The 27,153-nt window shown below is 30.4% G+C and overlaps 1 protein-coding gene across 1 annotated transcript in view; it reads left to right on the forward strand.

Annotated features, from left to right (window-relative positions):
* The window catches only part of LOC107452533 (peptidase hillarin), a 71,574-nt gene extending 44,613 nt beyond the window's left edge, over positions 1-26,961 (forward strand). The window contains exons 2-9 of the mRNA XM_071185159.1: positions 5,739-5,855; positions 8,991-9,097; positions 12,475-12,652; positions 14,725-14,877; positions 15,353-15,435; positions 18,336-18,479; positions 20,247-20,615; positions 22,434-26,961. Coding sequence (XP_071041260.1) covers positions 5,739-5,855; positions 8,991-9,097; positions 12,475-12,652; positions 14,725-14,877; positions 15,353-15,435; positions 18,336-18,479; positions 20,247-20,615; positions 22,434-23,193 — 1,911 coding nt within the window. The 3' untranslated portion in view covers positions 23,194-26,961. The remainder of the gene's footprint in view (positions 1-5,738; positions 5,856-8,990; positions 9,098-12,474; positions 12,653-14,724; positions 14,878-15,352; positions 15,436-18,335; positions 18,480-20,246; positions 20,616-22,433) is intronic.
* Positions 26,962-27,153: the final 192 nt, after the last annotated feature.

Genomic DNA, 27,153 nt, shown 5'->3' on the forward strand with positions numbered 1-27,153 from the left:
TTTTTTTAATTGTTAAACCCAACTAAAAAAAAAACTTTTTAATATAATCTAAAAAGAAGAAAAAACGATGAAGTAATACACTAATGATTATTTCCAAAGTGATGGTAAGGTAAAAATCTTTCAAAAAAGAAAGAAAATTTCTAATTCTTCTTATGAGGAAAGAAATTTTTTTTTAAAAAAAATGGCGGGAAAATTCATTGAATTTCGTTCCGGTTTTTTTTCCGGTTTTCTGATTTCCGGATAACGGGTTCTGTACTGTAATAGATAATTAATTGGATATAAGTTTAATTGCAAGTTTTGAAAATCATCACTTAGCTACTTTTATTCTTAACTACGCATTCTATTCGGAAAGAATTTTTTCGTATACCTTCCCACAAAAATGAATGAGAAATCGAAAATTTGATTGTTGCTCAGATCAGTTATTTTGTTTCATGATTCTAAAAATCGATATTTAATGTGCTCGCTTATTTTCTCTTTTAAATGAATTTCCTCTTTAGTATTATGGTGGCCCAAGTAAAAACTCTGGCACGAAAAAGGTTAAATTAAAGGCTACCTTTCAAAAATGTTTTTTATGATCATTATTTAAATTTTTTGTCTCCCCACTTAGAAAGTTTTTGTCAAATACCTTCAAAATTGGCATTTAGACTATGCTATAATCACTCAAGTCATCATAAAAATCAATACTCTGTAGAAGAAAGCAGCTCTTTAAGTGCAGGAATTTCTTCTTTTTTTTCCATAAATATCTAATACCAGGTCAATTACCTTCTAAGACATTCTTTGTTTAACTCCCGCAGAGGATTTGTATACATTAAAATATCTCTTTCATTATCCTTTGAACAGATATTGCTTTCTCATTACCTCATGAATCATTCATAAATGCTACCGGATATCAAATCAGCACTAACCCTGCATATTTAACCCTGCTTTAGTTTTGCTTCTTTAATTCTAATTACCCGTCAGAAGTTTCGGTACACTTCCTAAATTATTATGAAGATGCGAAAATGTAATAAGAATGTTAAAGTACAATAATCTTTGCGAGATTTACTTCACACTACGATGCGAATTCGTAAGTTTTTTTTTAAGCGAATTGGTTAATCAATAATCGACGAATTAGTAAATTGGCATTATAGTATCTCAGCACACCAGCAAATCAGAGAATACTAAATGTAATAATGCTAAAATGTAATAATGTTTAAGTACAATAATCTTTGAGAGATTTATTGCATATTACGATGTGAGCCACGATGGCACAGGGGATAGAGCGTTCGCCTTCCAATGCGGCGAACCGGGTTCGAATCCCAGTCGATACGAATTCCGCATCCGACTTGCACCGACCACAGTGCTGACGTGAAATATCCTCAGTGATAGACGGATCATGGGTTAGAGTCCCCTTGCCGTCAGGCTAACCGTGGGAGGTTCTCGTGGTCTTCCTCTCCATGTAACGCAAATGCGGGTTAGCTCGATCAAAAAAGTCCTCCACGAAGGCAAATTTCTCCCAATACTCGATCCAGGAGTTCCTTTGTCTTCTGGATTGGGTTCAAAATGACAAGGCTACAGAGTTGAACATCGTAAATCAATAAAATTGGGTCGGCTGTTCAACGACGGTTATAAAATAAAAAATAAAATATTACGATGTGAATTCGTAATTTTTTTAAGGGATTTGGTTAATCAATAATCGACGAATTAGTAAATTGGCATTATAGTATTTTCAGAGGACTAGCAAATCAGTCAATTAGTCTATTTGTAAACCAGTGGTTCGGCGAATTAGTGAATTGGTTTATCAGTAAATCATTGAATCAACAATTAGTGAATTGGCGTATCAGGGAATCAATGAATTGACGAATTAGGAAATTAGTGTATCGGTAAATCAATGAATTGGCGAATTTATGAAGTGGTGTATCAGTAAATTAATGAATCGGAATATGAGTGAATCAATGAATCGACGTACCAGTAAAACAATAAATCGGCGATTTCGTGAAGTGCTGTAAGTCACTGAATCGGCGAATTGGCGTATTAGTAGATCGTCGAAATGGTTTAGAGCGATATATAAAAGTTTGCATTCTCTCCAAATTTTAGTAGGGTAGTCTATGACCACAATTATTATTTTTTTTTCGCTGACAGCTAGTGTATAGCTGACAAAATTTATGTTTTGCGAAAGAGTATCTCTAGTGTTATAAACTTTTTTCTTCAATATTTGTATTTCGGTTTAACTTATTAGTCTCCAGGATCATTGTTTTATGGCAAGTCACAATGTTACGTAATTTACCTTTTTTTTATCTCTTTTAAACACACGTTCCATCAATGCATACTTTACTTACATTATGCATATTAATGTATCACTATATAACTAACCCATTTGTTCATAGAACCCTTTGAAAAAGATGGTTCGGTTTCTCACTTTTGTGGCTGCGCATGAATGGGTTAAAACCGATTCAGCTGTTTAAAGAAAATAAACTGTAAGTATTCTCCTTTTTCAAAGAAGCGTCTTCTGTCATGCTTATGGGTAGAGAGTTTTTTTACTACTTTTCACCAGAGTACTTTTTAGTAGAAAGTACTTTTGCACCAGTTTATGCTTTTGTCATTTCATTTCCATCGGAGAAAAAATTTGCAAAATGTGCAATAATTAACGATATAATAAGTTATACATTATACCAGGTCACGATAAGTAAACTATGTGGCATGCAGAAGAGGAAAGGGGCAAGAGCCCCAAGCATCCAGATAAAGGGAACATCCAATCGGTGACTGAAAAAATTTACATTTCAAAAAATACAAAAATTTTATTTTAAAAAAATTTTTATTTTTGACTTATATTCTTCAAGCAGCAAAGAGGTTAACGAAAATATTTCGAATTATACATCACCCGAATTAGAAACATAAACTGATTATTGCTCGATTCATGGTGATAAAACTAATATGATTTTCAAATAAATTTTATAAATAATTTTCAGGATGTTAAAATAAGAAAAAGGAAGACCACGATTTGAAATAATTTTTTACCATAGAATAATGTCTGCTTTGATTTACAAAATAAAAAAAATTATATGAAACAAAATGATTAAATAAATAAAAACTTAAACGTTGGATTTAGATTTTTGTTGATATATATCTTTCCAATGCGTGTGTAGTTTTATTTTTTATGTAAACAGGTTTTTATCTGCCTCTTTCAGTGATTATAACCCTTTATTCTGGGACATCAAGATGCTTACTTTAGGTACTCACATACCTCTGCACCATGATGAATATAACCATCTTGTTTTCTTGGTGTTTATAACGTTCTTCTAAACAATGTGGCTTATCATTCTATTGCCAACAAGTCCATGAATTCAAAATTTGATATTTTGTGAGTCCATACGACTCCTACATAAAGAGATACTTTGTATTTACACTTATTACGATTCAATAGTTTATTTGTTAATGCTATTCAAATAAACCTGACAGGTAACAAAATAGCGACATTGTTTTCATCGCAATTAGCAGCAAAGATCTAGGCCCTGTAGAAACTGCTTAATTGTTTAGAAGAAGAAAAAAAAACGAAAGAAAAAGAAAACACACAAGAACTTAGCGTGACCTAAACAGGAAACGAAGGAAGTCTCGCTATTCAAAATAGTTAGTGTTGCCACAGCTCGTTGAAGATTTGAATGTCTGAGAAGTATGACGTAATTGACATCTTACTTATTATTATGATCGACAGGTTGTTCCGCAAACTTGTATCCTGATATAGTTTGCATTTGTGGTAAAGCAGACGATAAAGATGGATCGAACAGATTTGGTAACCGGAAGGTTCATTTTAATCAACAAACGATAATATCTCGTTGCCAAAAGCTTTTTTTCTGTATCGAGGGTTGTGTCATGTCAAAAAGCACGTGCAAAGTCTCAGGGGAAATAATAAGAAATGATGAATATTTTAAAACGCGAAATGACATAACAGCCTCTTAGTTTTTTATTTTAAAACTATTGACGATTTTAAGAAACTTTTTGTATTATTCAGACATTTTATGAATTTGCATGAATTTTTCATACATAAGGTTTGTGGCCAATGATGCAGTTAGAGTTTAGTCCCATAATTCCCTGAAAAAAATTCTGGCTAGGGTTTGATTTTTATAAGTTTTATTTTAAATGAGCTTTAATATTATTAGATTAGCTTATAATTAACACAAGTATTACACTTTTTTAGTTGTTATACTATGCTGTAATTTTTTTCTTTGTAATTCGAATTTGAGGTTATATACTATGCCTTACATTAGTTTTTTTAATCTTTTTTTTAATGAAATATACTTTTAGTTTTAATAAAATTCAGTAGTTCAGAGAGAAAAATGTTAAGAGGCATAATGGACTCGAGTATACATTCTAATTTCTTTCTTTTTTTCTCTCTTTTTTTTTGGAAAAAAAAGGATTATGTTGATCATTTTTATCTTAATATTTTCACTCATAAATTGCAGCAAAAAAAATGAATACTTCCAGCTTGTTTTTATTCATAAATATTCATAAAGAGGAGTATTTCCAACACGTGAAACACACTCGCGCAAACAAAATTGGCTCCTTTTTGTAGATTTTTGCGCAAAGTAAGATATTAGAATTTTTATATTTGAAAAAAAAATTTAAGCTCATAGGAAAAACGTCTCAATGTCTAAACATGAGACAATCATTTATTTGTAAAAATATGTGAAATTTAAATATTTACAAATTAGTTTTTTTTTAAACCTTTCGTACTTAGTAATAGTCTACATTGAACACAATGGACCAGAATAAAGAAATTGATCATAGCTAAAGTATCTGGGCTTTTTTTACTACAAATGGAGAATGTCTTCAAAGCTCAAAATTTAACATATGTTTTACTCCACTCCAAAAAGACAGAAGTCAAACATTAGTTCTGCAAGAATCGAGTATAGCTTCATTATACATAAGCGGAGCCCACTTCAGCGATTACCGACCCTATTAACTTTCGAACGGCACAAACTGCAGTAATAAAAATGGTGCCCAGGTATAGCAAAGACAAGTAGGTATGTACTCTTATTTTCGTCGCTCTAAAGCTGCACAATGGGCTATTGGTGACGGTGTGAGAAATATTCCTGATTATGATCCGAAGACATGTCATTGTAATTTGATTCTCTGATGAGGGGATCTCATTTGTGATCTCTCTGTGAGGCCACTTCCTCAACTTAGACATAAATTAAAGGGGAAAGGAAATTTTATCCAGATCCCTATACCCACGGTACTACTCCGCAGCGGACCACAGGATTTTCGATTCCGCAGATTTTACGAGATAGTATATCGTAAGGATCGAACCTCCGGATCAGAGTGCGTTTCTCTGACCACTGGGCTACCACGGTCTTAAGTTTGGTAAGAGTGTGAACATAAACTTCAGTGGTCGCCCTGCTTATATTTCTCCAAAATCCGATTTTTTCTCTCAAATAATTAAAAATGATCAAATATCAACTGCTAAATTTTGATTTCTTTTTTGAAAGAAGATAATAATATAAATATTTTTTTATAGGACAAAGAAACACAGACAAAGTTAGAAATGAGGCACCGTGCGGAAGAGGACGCCCTCTATCGTCAATTTGCAAAGAAAAGACANTTTGGTAAGAGTGTGAACATAAACTTCAGTGGTCGCCCTGCTTATATTTCTCCAAAATCCGATTATTTTTCTCTCAAATAAATAAAAATTATCAAATATCAACTGCTAAATTTTGATTTCTTTTATGAAAAAAGATAATAATATAAATATTTTTTTATAGGACAAAGAAACACAGACAAAGTTAGAAATGAGGCACCGTGCGGAAGAGGACGCCCTCTATCGTCAATTTGCAAAGAAAAGACAAGAGGAGGAAGTTCATATCACAGAACAAATACAGGTATATACATATTTTCTCCATACATTGTTGTCGTAGTGTTTATTACCGGGTAATGTCTCAAAGCAAGAATAAAATCCCACCCTTAAAGAAAATATCCTTTTAAGCATGTGAGATTCTAGAAGGGATGATAAGATATCCAATGTCAGAAAAAGGTATCCAATGTCAAAAGAAAAGCGTAACCGATAAAAATTTGCCTCCGTCACCATCAAAATAATTTCTAAAGAACAATATATGATTTTTAGATTTAAAAAAAATTTATTATGAAGTATAAGATCATTGCAATTAAAATATTCTTTTCATGTAAGAAAAAAATTAAGATTATTTTCTGGGAAATAATAAATTTTTAATCTTAGAATTACACGTATCCTTTACATTACATGTTTTCAATGTTTCCAACTTAATTGGTGTTCCCAATTCAGTTTAACACTTCTTTAACTTCAATTAACAACTTCAGGGACATCTAACACAACCTCGTGTCGAGAAGTTTGCCTCGAGCATCCAAACACCTCTGTAAGCCACGGATATGTGATAAATGTTTTTCCCGAAATCAAAATAATTAAGAACATGATTAAATTTGCAGAATATTTCAAAAATTGGGGAGAAATATTTTTGCAAATAAAGTCATAAAGATAGACATACTATAGTTTCGGTTCTATTATCAATAAACTTTCTCGGAATTTTTTTCTTGATCAGCATCGAAACTGTAGTATGTGTTTATTGGTATATTTTAAGGAATCCCTTTCTTAATTATAAAACCGAAACTATAATATATCTGTTTTAGTAGCTTTTGAGAACCTTTCTCAAAATCCTTTTCTTGATAGCAGTACTGAAACTATAGTATAATTTGTCTATGGCAAGAACTTCCCCTGCTACAAAGTCTGAGACTACCTGCTGCCATGGGAACAAGAATAACACATTTCAGGGAGGGTAGCTTCTCTTCACTCCTCTGCAATAGACGTGGAGTCATTGTTTAGGACAGGTTTACTTGACATACTTGAAATAGGACAGGCTCACTTAAAACATACTTGAAATAGTTATAACTCGTTGCCATAGTCACCGCCACGGGTTCAGACGAATGGCTGGGGGGGTTCTCACTTTCGACAAACTGTATGTCTATTTCGGCATTGTCTAGTTTTAGTTTCATGGATTTGGAAGATAGGAAAAAATTTTATTTTATTTTTTAATTTGAATGAAACTTTTACTCCTTACAGAAAAAAGGGATAGAAATAAAGTAAAACTATTCTAAATTAGTTCCTGTCTTCTTCATTAATATAACCTTTTTTTACCATCTTATTATTAAATAATACTCCATGTAAATAAATAATATGATTTAAACTTCTTTTATTTGCCGTGATTCTTTGTTTAATGAATTCAAAATAAACATTTCGATTTAATATTTAAAAGAAATGAAATACATTTTAAAAGAATTTTTAAATCGTAAGCTTGGTCTATAACTGTGATTTCTTATACTATTTATTGCTGCATAGAGGATGAAAATGATAGTGAAAGTAAGTAAAATGTTTTTTTTTAACGCATATTCATTACTTATATTTATATCATAACTTAACTTATTTTAATAAATTTAGCTCCTTAGATACTTAACAAAAAAAATAATTCAGCAAATCAGAAATTTTTTAAAAAAAGTTTGAGAATCTTTTAAATATTTCATTAATTCGTCAGTCTTGAAGTCTACGTAGTTGTTTATGGCAGGATGATACATATGGTTTAAAATTATAACTTTACTCGTTTCAAATTATTTTAATCCTTTTTTTTTTGTATTAATTGACTTCAATAGCAGTCGGTCATGATTTTGAAACAATATTGTTCTTTCTCATATAAATATGAGTTTGCGACCCCTCGTGGATATAGATGGTGAGCCATTTGTCATACCATTTTATAAGCTTCAAAAAGCTCACCTGAAAAAAAAATCAGGGTTTTGCATATGGAAGTACGGCTTGTGGTACTCGGCTTTCTGCCGAGATTCGTCTGCAAAGCCGAAAAAAGACGGAAGTCGCAGGGTGACAGATCAGGACTGTATGACGGATGGTCAAACTGCTCCCAACCGAGAATTGCAATATAGTTTTGCGTTGCTGCAACCGAGTGTGATCTGGAATTGCCGTACAGCAATAGAATGTCAGATGTGAGAAGGTTAGGACACATTTTCCGAAAAGCATCTTTCACATCATCATCAACAGAGTGCAGTATCGAGTAGCATTAAGGGTTCAAACCTCCAAAAAGTCCCGCAACCGAATTCAAGGAGCTAACTGAGGGATTCATTTCCGCTTTGCGCAGTCACTGCGATAAAACAAATTACCCGATTGCGTTCGAACGATACCTTGTGGTGTGTGGATGTCTTTCGGGTTCAACTAATGTCTTGCTTGAGAAAACTGATTTTTGGACTTCCCCTCGTGTTGACGATCGAAATCGGTAGTAGGTGGTGCAGAGCAGAACTTCTTACCTATGGCAACACTTCACATGCTTTCACCATTAGCGTGTAGATAGTCGTAGAAGAAGGAAGTATAGTGCGGCTTTGAGGAGAACTCCTCCAGACTCTGGGGCTGTCTGCTGCTATGGTAACAAGCGAGAGCACATTTCTAATGGGGTGAAATGGAGGAATGAAGGTGCCCATTGGAGGGTGCCATACTCACTACGACCTACTCTAAGATGAAGACAAAACTAGTCACCCCACACCCCTATTCGAAGTGACCCTTCCTCGTAACCATAGTACCCGCCACGACGCGAGACGGGTGTCTGGAGGAGTTCTCCTGAAAGCCGCACTATACATTAGTTTCTGTTTTGATTATCATGATTCACTAAATGGAATTCAAAACTGCATTAAGCATGCTTTTAAAGAAAGCGTCGTGTAAATGAAAAAAAAATATTTTTGACAATTAAATGCGAAAAATATCGTAATATATTCACATACAACTGATTAGAGGAGGAGAGGGAAGGGGGAGGGTCAAGACATGGAATCAGTCTTTTCCCCAGATGGCATATTCGAGCTTTGTAATCGCGAATTGCAAATAGTAAGTAGGATGCATTTAATGAGCAAACTTGTGATTAGTTAAGAACTAGTTTTGCTTGTAATTCTTCGGCAATCCCATTTTTTTTAATTTTGGAATTTTGAAATTTCAGGAAGAATGGGAGAAAGAATTGGAGAAACTGACATCTCGCTTTAATTATGAAATCAAAATGAAGAAGAGGAGAATCTCAACAGACGAGGAAAAAGCCCTCACATTCAAGTATGTAAAGTAATAATCGATATTTTTTTCTTAAAAAATTATCTTTATTTTGAGCTAGCAGCACAATAACTTGGGTCCTCATAAGACCAATATTCACGAATCTTGGCTCAATAAGAGTTCAAAGGCCAATATTTTCCGATATCGGCACTATATAGAATTGTCCGATTTACATCCACTTTATAGCTAATATCACCCCTATTTTATTTTTTTTACTGTCGTTGAACAGCCGACCCAAGTTACGGTTTACGGACACCAATGTTCAACTCCGTACCCTTGTAATTTTGAACCCGAACCAGAAGACAAGGAAACTCCTGGATTAAGTATTGGGAGAAATTTGCCTCGTGGAGGACTTTTTAAAGGAACTAACCAGCATTTGTGTTACAAGGAGAGGAAAACCGCGATAACCTTCCTCAGTTAGCTTGGCGACAAGGGGACTCTAACCCATGATCCGTCTACCATTGAGGATATTTTATGTCAGCAATGTGGTCAGTGCAAGTCGGGTGCGGAATTCGAATCGACCAGCCATCGCTGGGATTCGAACCTGATACACTTCATTGGGAGGCAAGCGCTCTATCCCCTAAGCCACCACGGCTCTATCACATATAGAGTTGTCAGATTCACCCGATATTTTATATTCATTATTCAACCGATATAGGCTGTATTTAGGCCGATATTGGCTATATATAGGAACAATATTAAAAAATCTAGACAAAACAAAATCTCTATTGTTAATGATCTCTTGTATCAGTTACTTATTTATTTTGAGCTAGCATCCAGTTTCTAGCGAATAAAAGTTAAACATCAAGAATTACCAAAGCAATTCAACTCAAAGCTGTTAAATAGTTCGATACATGAACATTACAGTAATTCGATTCCATCCATACTAATCAGATTCATTAAGAAAAACGTTTAAAATCACGAATGGTAAAAATTTTTATAAAAAGTAGTTCGTGTTTTGATCATCATTCGTTTTATCAAAAAAAAAAAAAAAAAAAAAAAAAAAAAAAAAAAAAAAAAAAAAAAAAAAAAAAAAAAAAAAAAAAAAAAAAAAAAAAAAAAAAAAANGTTTTTTTTTTTTTTTTTTAATTTTCTAGCACTTAGCGTCACTTTAATATTTTACCTTTAACTGTATATCTGTTAATATAAATGATATATACATTACATTGTCATTTATATTAAATCATTTTTATTTTAACACCTTTGCTATTTATTCTATCCTGCTCATGAAGGTGTACCAATATGATACCGAAACGCGTATTGGCTATCATAAAAAGTTTACCACAAACGATTTTTAAACGTTATTATTAATGAAATTTAATAATAAACACAAGGAATTACTCTCCTAATTTCATCACACTAATCAGCTTATTCAACATCTCTAACTGATGCCTTTTTATGCAAGTTAACTCATTCTAATCAGTTTATTCGAACAACAAATCAGATCAGGGATTCGATTCACGAATTCCAAACCGATACTGACCAACGATTCTAATCACGAATTTAATAAATGACAGAAATCACAAAAACAGTCAGAAATTTGATTTAATCAACACGCCTTTAATCTTTAGTTTAATCGCGAATAAAATCAATAATTGGATTCACAAATTTATCAGCGATTCGAATTAACGGGTTTGATTTAACTGGTTTGAAGGGATTACACTTATTATTGTCATTGATTACTGATTGATTTGTATAGACAAGTCAGTATTTAGTAGTAAGAGTTAGGCAACATAAAAATCGAAATCCTTGCTCGTATGGGATTTTAACGCCTTGACGCAGAATTTTTATTAAGCAAATTTTTATACCTTTTTAGCATTAAATTAGTTTAAAATAAGCAAAAAATATTATATTTAGCATTTCAAAAGTTTATGGTTTTGAAATATAATATGAATTACTGGTGTCTTTTTCTGCATTAAAGCTGAAATCTTCCACACACAACTCATTTCCAATCAATCATTTTTTTAAATTCACACTTATTTGCAGTACAGGGGTCTGTCCAGACATTTTGTGAAAGGTCCGTTTTTCGTGAAATTGTGAAAAAATTACTCACATTCTTTCAACCAGGCTCCGCTTTTATGAATTTAAGCAAATAGGGTCCGTTATTGCAAAAAAAATTTTTTTTCAAGGAGTTTTTAAATTGTATAGACATACAAGATTATGCTCAACACTGTAAAATTGTAATTAAAAAAATTAAATTTTAAAAAATAAACAACAATTGCTCCTTCTAAATTAGAGATGCAACATACAAATATTTGGTATTTAGCCTATACTGCTGAACTCAGAATATTAATTTCGGACGAATAATGGAAGAATCGTCTGCCGAAGACAAAACTTAATTCGTTTACATCCATCTTTCTTGTTTTCTGCCCTGGAAAGGGTTTATTCGATTAACAAAATAATAATGAAGATAAAGAAATTTGTGAAGGGTCCTATTAAAAGAAAAATCATTTTGTGAAGGGTCCGTTTTTAAGTTAAAATATTTTGTGAACGGTCCGTTTTTAAGTTAAAATATTTTGTGAAGGGTCCGTTTTTATGAAAAGATATTTTGTAAAGGGTCCGTTAACGGACCCAAATTTCTTCTAAACAAACCCCTGCAGTAATTTATATCTAAGAGAAGCATTTATTCATTGTTTGAAATTTCTTTTATTTACAAAATAAGTTATTGATATCTTTTTTTAATATGAAAAAACAATTTTTATTTTATTTTATATTTTAGTGCAAATATAATTCCGATAATCTAACAGATTTTTTAGTAGCTATTAGACTATTTTTTATGAGTAAGAAAGTATCAAAATATATACTTTTTCTTTTTATTAGAGCTTCAGAAAAAATATATATAAGAGTGACACAATATCCCATCTGTGTCAAGGAGTTAAACTATTCTCTTATCTTCATCCACTTATACATTATCCACTACATGGTTAAACCCGATTTCAAAATTTCTGGTACTAAACAGAAAAAATCTATTTATAGGCCTGTTTTATCTATTATGATTGAAAATTCTTTTTTCATCCATTTAAATCTAAACACTAAAAACTGATTAATTAAATAATACCTTATCGTGCTTTTTGTATGCCTTATTACTTAATTCTCTATTTTTTTTCCCTATTTATTGAAGTATAATCACTAAATTCAATAGTACCTTTATTATTGAGTTTAGTTTTAACACTTCATGATTAATTCAATAATACCTTAACCTTAACACCTTAACTTTGATTAATTCAATAATACCTTATCGTATTTTTCGTTTGCCTTATTAATTTATGGTCCAATTTTTTCTTGTCCATTGAAATATAAACATTAAAAGATGGTTAATTCAATAATACCTTATCATTTTTTTTCTTCGTATTCTTATTTAATTTGTTGCATAATTTCAGGCACCAAAGGGAAAAAGAAGATCTGGAGAAAAACATGACCATCAAACTGGACAGAAAGAAAGAATCCCTAACTCGAAAACTTTTAGAACAAGAAAGGGCCGCCACGGCTGATTTAGTAGAAAAACATTCCAAAGAAATGTTGCATCTCATCAATGAAAAGAGGACGGAATTCGTTCGAGTAAAATTCCTTTTTCTTATCTTAAGCAACAATCTACTTTTTAAAAATTTACTCTATTTAACTATTTTCTTATTATTTTACCCATAGTAATTGTTTTGGAATGTAAAAGCAAGTAACCACTCATAACTATGTATTTTAAAATCATACGGTATGTTTCTTGGTTAGCATGACCTAATATAAATATGGAAAAAAAGTCAAGTCATGGTCTAAATATAAGATGGCGAAAAAATACGATATTTTCATCAGATGGTTCTCTTCTATTTAGAACGTGAAAATAGGTTCCAAAATTATTTTTCACCAAATTTTTAAGGACTTTAAAAAGTGGATACATGCACAAAACATTGGAAATATTGTTCCAGCAACATAGTTGAAAATATTCCAGAAAAAAACAAACCTATCAACCCAGTAACAAAAAAATAACCGGATACCATCAGATAAAATGCTCGTCTGACATACGGGTGCCATCATGTATACTAAAGTTAATGGCTGGCTTACAGGTATCAGATATTAATGCTGTCAGCTGGCACTTTATTCTGCTGGCTAGTCAACTAAGGGATATATATTATTCGTTAATTATATAGGCGCTTGTAGATTATATCTGTTGCTTGTAGATTCGTCACTTAATCGACAATTGACGACCAACAATCTATGTAGATTCATATCATATCGGCAACTTATAACTGGTCAGTAGCAAGCAATGATTATTGGAAGAATATCTATAAGTCTTATCTCATCCACTTTTAAGTTCGAAATATTTGAGGGTTTATTTTTCCAGTCATTCTCTTTTGACGTAAAAAAATATACCTTTTAACATAAAAAAAAAATTTAAAATTAAACAATTTGTTTGAATACTACCTTCAGTTTTCGCTTCAAAAAAATAATCCGTCAGCTTTCTTAGCCAGTCAATGCTTTGATTGAAGCCTTGGAATATCGTGGTACTTTAATCTCAAATCTAGGAAATTTTGAGATATGTCCTTATTAACCATTGATCAAATATTTGTTGTTCTCAGTACTTTCTCGTTCAGACTAAAGTCCTGAATACTTAAAGATCTAAGCATCCAGAGCTGTAATCCAGACATAACTCGATTATACTCGTGGCAAAGCTAACCTTTAAGTGTTACCATACTACTACAGTCTGTTTACATTACTTTAGTGGTTTTGCAAATTGCACTTTTTATCGATAAATTTGGCGACTTTTTAAAATTAAAAATAGTGCTTAATCAGAACATACTTAAAATGTAAAAATTTGCTAAAAAATTTTCAAATATAAATCAATATTCACTACTTGCATTTATTTCGATTCACTAGAAGCTGCATTTTTTGAATTTCTTTTGTATAAAGCATTCAGAATTGGTAAAATATTTTGCACAACGTCTTAATTTTACACCAATTATTATCATAAAATTTTCCTATGTACGTAATTCTAAATCGTAGGATGTAAAATCACTACAGTTCTAAATCATTGATTATTTCATGAACATTTAACATAAAATGTATCAAAACTGAAGAAAAGAGTTAGAAAGCGAAAAACGCAAAGTAACGAGGAAGTTAAAAGTGAGAATACTATACAAAGGGTTAAAGTTAAAATTTAGGCCTCTTTCTATCATTGTCTTTCCGCTGTAAATTGCAAACTTACAGACAATTTATATTTACAAACTAATTCGCTCATTTAATGTTTCTTAAATTTGTTGATTCCCTAATACGATGATTGACTCTTTTTTTTTCCTTCTGTTTCTCCTAAATTCTTCTCCTTCTTTTTTCACTCTCTATATTGAAAATCTTATTAACAATGTGAATAGTGTAACGCACTTTATATATATATATATATTTCAATAACTCTTACAATGGACTGTACNCTGCATTTTATTTTTTAGCGATATAGACACATTATAAAGAGTAATATATTTATCTTAGGATAATTATTCCTTATTCAGAAATATCGCATTTATTGTAAAGGATGTGTCCTGAGGAAGACTTTTACGTTTTCCCATTAAAAAATTTTCTATTTTATTTTACTTTATTATTTGTGTTTATATATGTATTTCTTCACTAAAAAGTTCTTTATTCTTTAGAGTCAAAATCTTAACGATAGAGAAGGATACATGAGTGAAGACCTGACCCCCTACCCGACACACCCTCCACCACCAGGTCCACCCCTCATTTCCAAACATGAAATATACAGCGATCCCAGTGTTTTTCTGGAGCTCGACCAAATAGCCATCAATGTAAGATATTGTATTATTAATATTATTATAAGTTCGTAAAGTATTTTAAATAACCGATCATTATTATTTGGAACAGATATTACAAAAAATAACAATGGTCAAAGGAAAAAAAACTATTTTTCTTTTGACCAAATCTGTTGCGGTTGACAAGTGAATAAGACAAACCACTCAGAATTTATTTTTGTTCATAAATTGAACAAATTTTTAGGCATATATTTGCTACCATTTTCTTATTTTTACTAGACTATGTATTAAATGGCTGTTTTGTAAACTACTTTGCCTTCATAGAGGTCTGATCGGACCACCTATAAGAAATCGTGTGGAGGCTTTTAGTTGTAGGAGGCGTTGGATCAATTCATTGAAGTAGAATTATCGTTCATTATAAGATTAATGAAACTATAGTTTTATTCTTAGAATATATTTATAAACACTTGCATTTAAATGTATTCTAATATATTTTATACAATTTTTATAGGTAGCTCAAAGTGATCAACAGACGTTTACTGATTTAGTGAGACAGCTTATTGGAAGTTGCATCACAGACGTTGAAAAAGCGAGGTAAGTTATTCGTTTTTGCAACGTTGAAATGATCATTGATTTTATAATAATTCAAAACATTGCATTGTATCGTTTCTAAGAAAGAACTTCAGTGTCTGAATTTGAATTACCTTTTGGAAAAAAAAGCTTGAAAACATTTGCAATGTGGCGCACAAATTGCGAAACTGCTAAATATGTGTGATATTCATTGCAAATTACGGTCAAACTTTCGATGCAAAACAACCAAGGCCTAGCCTTTAAAATTACAATTTGTTCCATTAAATATTTGTTTTACCTTAGCTTTGCTTAAATTTTATTAAAATCTTGACTGACATCTTCACAATATTCAAGAAATGTTTTTATACGCCTTCTATTCATTTCAAAATTCAAGTTAGATGCCTTTTCTGAATTTATCTTGGATTTATTGAAAAAAATATTAAACCCCTAAAAAAAGTGCATCGTTGCAAAATGGACTATCTAGACCAGTGATTCCCGAAAAGTATTCCGTGTAATCCCAGGGTTCCTTAGATCAAAGGGGTTCCATGAGTTAAGGCTTTTTTTTTTCTTTAAACCAGAATTAATTTTTGAAACTATAATAAATTTGCATCGAACCAATAAACAATTATTTATTTACTAGTTAGATTATTTTTGTAAAATTATTTAAATTAATTAGAAGTTTAAATAAAATATGTCAATAAAAAAGAAATAGCAAATTTATAAAAATATTTTCTTCCCAATAACAATATATTGAATAAATTACTAAAAAGATATTCCTTCACAAATAAATGATTGCATCATTATTTTTCATCGAACTTTAAAATTCAAAATAAAATAATCAAATTCAAGAATAAAGAATTATTTTTCCTCGTATTGATTTATGCATACGCCAATAAACTACTAGACTAAAAGCCGATGCAGACTTGAGAATTTAACTGCCAAATATAAATCTTAAGATTTATTGATAATACAATGTAAAATTTTCATTCTTCTCTTTTAATGTTTCCAATTTTATTTGTACTTTTTTTCTGTTTAGTACATTCACATCTGTTAACGAACTTTTTTTAAAAGTCAAGTTTCGCCAAAAGAAGTTTGCCAAAATAGCACTGTTCTAGACCAATTATCGTTATCTCATTTTCGAAAGTTTAACCTTCCGTCTTGCAACAAAATTAAACTAAATTTCTATTAAAGAAATTATATTAAACTAAATATATTTCTCTAACATTTTAAGTTCGTGCAAATAAATATTTCCAATGGCAGTGAAATGAAGCTTGAAATCTTATATCAAAAGAAATTATATATATACTTGACCCAGAGCCGGATTATACCTTTCGTAGGCCCTAGGCATAGCCGTGTTTGGACCCTCCCCTCCTTCCCCCACTCCTCCCCTTTTTTCAAAATATATGCTAAAATTTTCTTGCATATTTCTTTTTAACATTTTTATTAATATGGATTTTAATTTACGAATTTGTTTATTGAATTTTATCTGCAATACCGACATACTGCCAATATTGCAGTTGATATCGATAATACCATTATGATTAGTTCGACCGATAACTATGTAAACACTTCACGTCAGCAATACAACAACAAACCAGCAAAGAAAACAGTGAAATTGATAGTGAGATNAAACAAGAAATATTTGTTCAGATGTAAAATTTGCAATGAAAAAGTACTAAAAGTCATTTTTCTCAAAATGTCTTTTTTGAGAAATTTACAATTTTCAAACTGTTCCAGCGTAATGAATTTTCATTTTATTGACCTGAGAATTTAATGCTATATATTTATGAATATTTTTAACATTTTGTTGGAAAAGTTTTTTGAATTAAGTGAATAGTATTTTTTTTATACGTGATATTTTATAGAGGTATCATTATTTTTTCCTAAAAATGCAGGTTTTTTACTGTTTTTTTATTGTTATTTGTTTCTATAATAAAAAATAAAAAAAGTACTTCCAACAATTTTTTCAATATTACCTAATATGTAATATTTTAAAAGAATTTTGTCATTTTGACAAAATTTCAGACGCGAGGAGTAATATAAAAAAACATAAAAAATTGAAAAATTTAAATTTTTTAATTTCTTAAATTTTGAAATATTTTATTGAAATTTTGTATAAAAGTTGTTTTTAGCAATATAAATGTATCCTGAAAATTTCAAGCAAATCCCTTCATAATTTCAAAAAAAAAATTTGAAAGCCCTTTGTCACCTTAAAAGATTTCACACAAGGCAGAAACCTCTTGGAAACGTGTATTAGAATTTTAAAAAAAATTCTGATAAACTTCATTTGACATATATGGGGCAATCTAGCAACTAACTACACTTTTTTCCAAATCGGAAATTTTTATGTTTTGTTTCCAAATAGATACTTAAAAAAATTTTAAGATTCACTATAAATAGCAGCACAATAAGCAGAAACAAATGGTTGCTTACATAAAAATTGTTAGTTTTTTTAAATTATTCCAAAAAGTATCCCATCCAATTATTCATAAATCTTCCCAGTGCAATTTGAAAATGTGACTTATTATATTTTCCAAATATTTCATAAATATGTGTATGTATAAATACATTCTTAAGTAACATCATCCTTAAAATGAAATTTGAAAAATCTCGTAAAAATGTTTAATTAAGTTTCGATCTATACACTTTATAAATAGAATAGGAGTCTCAAGGTAAGACATTTCCTCTCTCTGTTATCGTGGTTTCAACAAATCCGATTTCTTACTCAACCGTGCTTCTAAGGGGGGAGCCAGATTTGTCATCACCATGGTAACGGAGAGAGGAAAAATGTGGAGGGTAGGAAAATCGCGTAACCTTGATCTGCTTATTTTATTTACTAAGTTCAGATTCTGTAGATGCGGTAACAGACTCTCTTATTATCACTGTAGATTTTTTGCACTTATTAAATTAAAATATTTATGCAGAGCAATCTTTCGTTGGATAACAGTGAAGAACCTAAACACCATGACGTTCGACGACAACGTGAATGCTGACACACCCATGGGTATTCTTCGTGGAATCAAGCATGGAACAGAGAGCTATCACGTCTTGTTCAAGAGATTGTGCAGGTAAAAAGCATTTTGTGATTTTATGAGACACAAAATTTAGGTCGGAAATTCTTATTTTGAAGTATTTTTTATTTAAAGCTGTTGTTCTAATTTTAAAAAATTCAAAACTTTATGTTTCATTTCTTTTAAAAAAATATATTAAAAACAGCTTTTATTGATAAAGTTGATTATATTGATAAACATATACAGCTTTTACATTGATAAAACAGCATTTAACCTCAAATAAAATATTTTCTATCTTGGTTATCGTAAGGGTTAGAAATTATTTTTATGTAAAATAATTTCCAACCTATACTATATTTCACTTAATCAGATTTATTTTTAGTTAGAACATAAATATAATTATTTTAACTGAAAAAAGAACGAAATTTGGAGAGCAGACGATTTAGAAACGGAGATAGATGGCGCATTTCTTAAATGAATTATTTTTAAGAAGTAAGTTATAAATAGCTTTTATGTTATAAGCCACATTCAAGCTTTAACTATGTAACTGCAAAATAATTTGCAACCAGTAGTTTAAAAAAATAAATAAATAAAGAGAGATAAAAACAAAATTAGGTAGAAAAAGATTTTTAAAAATGCGATAAATTACACATTCTTGGAATCACTTTCTAATTTTCAATTTTGAAATACGATATTCATAAAAACATGTTTTATTTAGTAAATAGTTTCACAGGTGTAGTTCGCAATACTTTATGTAAAAGATAAATTTAATATGTAAAACACGAATTTAAGAATTTTCTTACGCTTAATCATTTGATACAGGAAAAGCTTTAAGTTTTATTGAACTTTCATCTCTAAACTCTACATGTAATTAGATGTTGCAAACCGCCCACAATCTTGTAGATTGCTATAAACTAACAAAATTTAAAAATTAAGCAATAAAGTGTTAGAAAGCAGTCAGTCGAGATGCTTAAGTATTTTTTTAAGGACAATATTAAAATTTATCTTCGATTGTTATTATGCGATAATAGTTTAGAGTCCCTATTTATCATCTTACAGAATGCGAACTAATATCTCCGATTCTCTTTCCCCTTCGAACAGCGATAATCATGGAAAGAAAGTAGTAGAAAAATGGCTATAAGTAACTCCATGACGTTACCTAGCGGTATAACTCCTGAATTTGTACCACTAACTTAGTAAAACGGTACGATATATGAGAAAGTTGTAGAGCAACATAAATTCAATAGATTAACGTTGAGAATAGAATAAACAAAATATGAACTATTTGGGGCAGATTTAGGGGCAAAATATTCAGGTAACGATGCAATTATTATCTGTCAGATAATATTGTCTATAACGAGGGGATACTTTATCTGTAGTAAAATATTGCTATAACTATCGGATACTGCATCTGAAATAATATATTTCCTACGTAACAATGGAATACTGTATTCAGGGCCTAATTATACTTCATAAGCAGAAGTAGCATATTTAAAACGCTTATCAGAACTTTAGAGTGTTAACATTTGTATCTAGCACTTCATACATCAGTATAAATAATTTATATGCACTGGTGACCAAAATTCTTTTAAATCTAATGTATTACAACGTTGATACTATATCTTAGGTATAACAGGAAAAATATTTTTTAAAACTACAAAAATTTCGAAATTGGTATAGAGGGTATTATTTTGACTTTGGTATGAAATTGCATACATATTCTACAATTTCTCATTTCCTAAGTTTATGACGATTTAAACCAGTTTTTGACGTTAAAAATTCAGCCCTGACAACATCAAACTAATGTACTTTTTACCTCCACAGTTATGCTGGTCTCCATTGCGTTGTCATTAAAGGATATTCAAAAAGTGCTGGATATCAACCTGGTGTTAAATTCGAGGATAATCGTTTCCGGAACTCCTGGAATGCTGTTTATGTGGCAGGTGCATGGAGATTCGTCCAATGCAACTGGGGTGCCAGGCATTTAGTCAATGCAAAAGAGGTTCCAAAACCTGGCAGCAGAGGAAAATCGGACAGTCTTCGATACGAGTATGATGACCATTACTTCCTAACGGATCCTAAAGAATTCATCTATGAATTTTTCCCCCTCCAACAAGAATGGCAATTACTCAAAGTGCCTATTACGCTGGCTGAATTTGAAGAATTACCATTTGTCCGGTCTTTGTTTTTCAGGTCAGTTGATAAATTTGTTTAATTCTACTTATAGTTTTTAAAAAAGAGAGGCAGTAATCAATCTATGCCCATAAAGCATGTAAACCTTACGGCAACCTTGCGTCGAAATTTTCTTTCAATTGTCACGAAAATGTTTGTACTAAAAACCTTTTTTCAATGAAGCAAAAATATTGCAGTTTTAAACCTTTCATCCCAAAAGGATTAAAAATTATATCTTAAAGTTTTTTTAAAAAGTATTGTCACTTAAGGCCTGGTTTCTTCGGACAGGACGCCGTCAGCTGGAAATCAGCGCTAACCTCTGATTGGTCTATTTGTGAGTTTAATAGTAAACATCATCGAACGCTCATCTGGAACTACAATTGCCGTCCAACTCAACTGCAGTTGGATTACAACGTGACGTTAACCACAGAAGCAATGGCGGACAACATCCAACAGCACATTGAAATCAGCCAAGATTTTGATTTTGACATTAAACATAGCTTCTTCATTAAACATAGCACTCTTCATTTAGCTCAGCTATAATGTGTTTTTTCTTGGACAAAGTCATTATTTGTTCTCTAAAACACTGGTCGACAATAACAAAATCAATACAAATTCAAAATAAATATTTGTTTACGTTATTAACGCATGCGCAATGAGAGATAATGTCTGCGTTGGACCGACTGCTCACGCTGAGCTAACAAAAAAGAATTTTTTTGGCGTCAGCTCTACGTCAACTTTCCGCTAACGCCCAGATAAGGCGCTTGTCCTAAGAAACCAGACCTTTAGGTAAAATGGTATGACGTTATAGCTAACGTCACACTAGCGATAGGATCAAATTGCTTTGTCCTTTAAAATTTTATGACTAGGTGGATTTTAGCTGAGCCTACAAGACTTAGCAAAAATAAACCTTATAATTACCTAGATCTAAGATTATTTTCTAGCAACTAGCTTTTATTAAAGGATTTTTTCATATTTGAAAATCCTAAGTCAACCTCGATTTAAGGTTTTTATATAAAGGTGTGTTTTCCAAGGTTTTGGATTAGGGTAATGTGCATAGAATAGAGCAAATTGTCACAGATCTCCTTGGTCTGCATCAACAGATTGAGTTATTTATCAATGAGTCGTTCCATTTTTTAAATAATTCAATACATTTTCAGAAATTTAGCAAAAAATCCGTTTTACAGGTATTCGAAATATTTTGGAGAAAAAACATCTCTCATGTTATCATTTTAAATTTGCGAAAGAGAGAAATACATCTCTCACGCAAAAATTTTAAACTTCAATACTAAAACATTTCTTATACAAACATTTTAAACTTAAAAGATACTAAAACATGTAGACATTTTAAATTTAATCGAGAGAGAAAAAACGTTTTTCATACAGATATTCGATTTATGCACGATAGGCAAAACATGTCATCAGAATTATGCAGGAGAGTCAAAAACAACTCTCTAACCTATTATTTAAATTTTTCAGGAGAAAAAAAAATATGTCTGTCAATATATGTATATTTGAATTTGTATAAGCTATGTTTGGAAGGCAGGGAAGTTTCGTGATTGTTTTAAGAATTTTTTTTTTTCTATTAGATGAAAACTACAATTTTAATATTTATTTTAAAAATAAAAAAAAACTTGGTAACTTTTTCTAACTTGAAATATGATTATTTTTGATAAATACTAATGAATAAATAACTTGCAAAATAGTAAAATTTTCTAAAAAAATTAATAAAAAAGAATATTTGAAGCACATTTTTATTATTTGCTACGTTAAAAAATATATATTTATTATACACTTAAAATACCACCATTAAAATAAAACGTCTATTTCAATTTCCAGATACGGCTTATACTTCCCAGATGAAGAGACAAGAGCAGTTTTAAATACAGACAGTACTGGAGCAGCAACTGTACGAATCTCAATGCCATCCAGAATGTCCTCTAGCTTAATATTCCACTACAACCTCAAATTTTATGACACCGACGTGGATACATACGAGGCAGTGAGCCTCAAGAGGTTTGTAATGCAATCTGTAGTGGGAAACATAGTGGCATTCAGAGTCCATGCACCCTGTAGTGGAGCCCTCTTGCTTGACATCTTTGCAAATGCTGTCACTCCAAGAGAATACCTCACTGGAGAACCAATGAAATTCAAAAGTGTCTGCAAGTTTAAGATAGTGTGCGATGATCTTCAAACTGTTATGGTACCACTTCCGGATTGCGCAAGCGGTGAGTGGGGACCCATGAAGGCTACCAGACTCTTTGGTTTGGTACCCATTACTCATGAAGATGCCCTGATATTTGCACCGAAAGAGCTCGAAATTCAGTTCAGGATGTCCAGGCCTTTGACAGACTTCATGGCTACTCTTCACAAAAATGGCGTTGAGGAAAAACGGTTGTCCAAGAACGTTACACAGTCCGTGGAAGATGATTTGGTCACGTTCTATTTGAATTTCAATGATGACGGACAATACGGTATGGACATTTATACGAGAGAAATGAATAGTGACCTTGACAATGGAGATAAGCACCTTTTGACTCATTGTTGTAAATATTTAATTAATGTTCATTCCAATAAACCATCACAATCATTTCATTGAGAGACTATTGTGTTCCAAGACTTATAGTTATATACGAGAATAAATATTATAAAGTGATCATTGCTGAAATGTAATTATGTACTTGCTTAATGCACTTACAGCTGGAAACTAAGCATAATTTATGTGTTACAGATGCTTTAATCATAATCATCTCATTTGCTTGCAATTATCAATTCGACAGTTCTGCGAGAATGTAGAGTAACTTGCATCACTACAGTAATAGCTTACTGAAAGTCTGAATTTAGTTGTGCTAGTGTTTCGAAAATTTTTATTTTGTTTAGTAATGACTTGAAAAGTGACTATTGTAAATTCTCCTACAGTACAGAACCCGTTATCCGGAAATCAGAAAACCGGAAAACCAAAAAAGCGGAACGAAATTCGATAAATTTTCCTGCAATTTAAAAAAAAAAAAAGAAAAATTTCCTCATAAGATTTTAGGATCTTTCTTTCTTTTTTGAAAGATGTTTACCTTACCATCATTTCAGGAATAATTATTAGTGTATTACCTCATCGTTTTTTCTTATTTTTAAGATTATTTCCAAACATTTTTTTTTTTTAGTTGGGTTTAACAATAAAAAAACGGCTTTTTGTAGCGATTCAGAAAACCGGAAAAATCAGTTATCCGGAATAGCGATAGTCCCGGATAATCGGTTCTCTACTGTACTACTTTATGAACTTCGAACAATCGAAGAGAAGTTGTTAATTATTGCAATAAAATTAAAGCACGAATGGACGAAGATTCGAAAACAGGGAAGCAATTTGAAAATTGTCACTAATAAACAAAATTATTAAAAAAAAATGTTTTGTACAATTAGGTGATATGCCTTATAGTTTTTATATCATTTTTTCTAACAAAAAAAATATTTTTTAATAAAGCTATAACAAAGAATGACTGTATATACTCAAATTTAAACTGAAATAATTGATATTTTTTTATAAAAAGATTATATGTTTAACAGTTTTTATTAGTACAAGTTTAAATGAAGTGTAAGTAGATGTCTCATAAATTATTAAACTTTACCATGGCTTGTATAACGTATGGAAACACATCCAGTTTTGCTGGTTACAGTTTAAAGAACTAGCTTAACTATGACTAAATTATATTCACCATAGTTAGTTACAGAAAAATTAGAGTTTATTATACGAGCATATATAGTAACTTTAGAAAAATTATAACTGTGATAAAACTCCATATAATATGTAGGTTGAATATATGTAAGCATTGCTGATGCTAATATTGAATTTTAATTGTCCTTCCTCAAATTTATTAAGATAAAATTGTAATCACTCGTGCAAACTACGTCAATTTTGATTATTAACATAGTTTAAAACAGTTTTAGAAGGTATAAAAAATCAAACATACTTTTTTATGAAATATTTAGGTCAATTATAATTAGGGTCCTAATATACCAAAGTGATAGGAACCAACTGAAGTAGCCTCCTAACATTGCTAGCCTGAAAAAGCAGTGACAAATTTACATATTTTTTGAAAAACAGAGTTACAATAGGTAAATAAGCCATGAAATCATCTGAAATCTGGCTAGGAGAATCAAAGGTGTAAAAGTGCACTAAATCTTTTCATGTTATGCTTTGCTTGAAAATTTAATTTATTTTAATATGTCTTAACTATACAATGATATACTATTTAATCATATAATGATTTTCACAATTTTTTAAAAAAAAAACCTTTAATTATTTTCAAATTATTTTAATTAAAGTAACCAAAATTTATTTCATAATTAGCACTGGAAAAGGAGAGCTGAAAGACTGAGTTTCTCATAATAAATTAATTATGCAATGAAATAAAAAAAAACAGTAATATTTTTCATAAAACAATCTCTTGATTATTCTCCTATTAGAATAAATGCACTAACATTTCTTGTAATATATATAAATATATACACACACACACAGTTAAACCTCGATATCTCGAACTTGAAGGGAGAGGAGAAAAAATTCGAGATATCGAAAATTCGAATGATCGAAAATCGCATGTTATCGATGTTAGAATAAAGAAAAATGCTCTTTACATACCTTATTTACTATTCCATATTCATCCTAAAAACAATTTTTACACTTAGAACAAGATTCAATTCAAGAGAACTTTACAAGATTCAATTGTTTGCTTTAGAGATGTGTAAGAAAGTTTGTCTATAAAACTTTCTAAGTGGACTATAGCTTTAAATGTCTCCTCCGATATATTCGGCTGTCTCTCAATAAATCTCCTTACAGTGTCTACTGCAGTGCTTGTTTGAGAATTGGTTATGATTATGAGAATTAGTTTTCTATTCTTAAAAATTTTTTTGGAATATTTTATTATTTTCAGAAAAAAATCTACACTATTTATGGAAAAAAATTCAAGTTATCGAGGGATTAGAAAAAAAATTCGAGACATCAAGGTTTTTTTAACATACACGTTTGTATAGGAAATTTGAAGGGAATTTTTTCTTCTTCGAGATATTAAAAAATTCGTGAAATTGAGGTTCGAGTGCATATATATATATATATAATACTATTTAAGCTGGCTGGAAAAAATATATATAACTTTAAAAAAGCAAAAAGTTGTTTGTCTATAAATTATAAATTAACGTAAGATGTTTAAAATGCAGTAACTGCATTTTGTGATCTGAGATGTTTAAAGTGCATTAATGCATTGTGTTCTTCTAAATTTTAAGCTAGTAGCTTTTTGTTCTTGTAACAAACATAAATAGTATCACTTGTGTTATTCTACAAGTACAATAGATACAGCAAGGAAAATTTTGTCTAACACTTGAATGTCTTGAAAAATTTTACAGAACTCCTAGAGTGTGGTGGTTTTAAGATTATGCTATTACACAGGATTAACTTTTTCTCACAAATTCTTTTTCACCTCCATCACTAATTTAAAACTTAATGTATAGAAAAAGTGAGTTCAGGCAAACCTAAAGTAAGTCATGAAATTTGAATTTCTGAAAAATGTTAAATTATCAAAATGCAAACAAATAATTAAAAGAGAACTTCACCACAGAGTAATCGTAAGTTATCCTCTCAAAATTTGTTGACATTTCAATGTTTCGAAAAATTCTTTTCAGTATTTAAAACCCTTTAATACCATACTTATTTAGAATTTACCTTGATAAATGTTTAAAATTTTAAAGTTACAAAAAAAATTTTAGTTTGCACTGAAAAATAAAAGTACATTTATGCAAATTTTATTCGCGCCTTTTTTTCTCTTTTTTTTTGAAGCATTGGAAGAAAAGACAAAAAAAAAAAGTTATTTAAGTTGACTGTACAGTTATTAGATTATTTTTCAAATCTATAATTTAAATGCCTTTTTATGCTGGTAGTAAATGACTTTTCATTCAAAAATATGTAAATTAATGATAAAAATTCTAATATAAAATAACTAGAATTTATGTAATTCATGAAGGAATTTTTAAATACTAAATTTAAAAAAAAATAACCATAACATTTCCTATTAAGTTTAATTCAATTGTAACCTCATGCTCAATGAAAGAAATAATACGGAAATTATTATATTGAATGTTATTTTTCATGTATTTCAGAAATGGGGGAAGAAATAAATCTTTTTTTTTTTGTGTATTAAAAGTACCATTCCATATTTATGTGATAAAAATTGTGCTTAAAGTGCAATTCTTATGCTGCTTTTTATTATACATGTTGTTGCAAAAAAATATCTATATGTTCAAAATTGTGGTGAGGGGACCACTTTATTGTATACCTTCTCACTTGTATAAACATTTTAATAAACATTTAAATTTTATGAAATAGTGTGTTTTTATTATAAATAAAATAAATTTATTCAACTCTTTTCAATATATAATTAAAATATCATGTAGCTTTACAGATTATTTAAATTAATACTAAATTTAACTAATTAAATTAATACGAAATAATTAATGTAGGATGAAGATTACAGCCAATATTTGACATAATGTAGAGTAGAGTGACAATTATCTG

Source organism: Parasteatoda tepidariorum, chromosome 9, assembly GCF_043381705.1.
Source record: "Parasteatoda tepidariorum isolate YZ-2023 chromosome 9, CAS_Ptep_4.0, whole genome shotgun sequence".
NCBI lineage: Eukaryota > Metazoa > Arthropoda > Arachnida > Araneae > Theridiidae > Parasteatoda > Parasteatoda tepidariorum.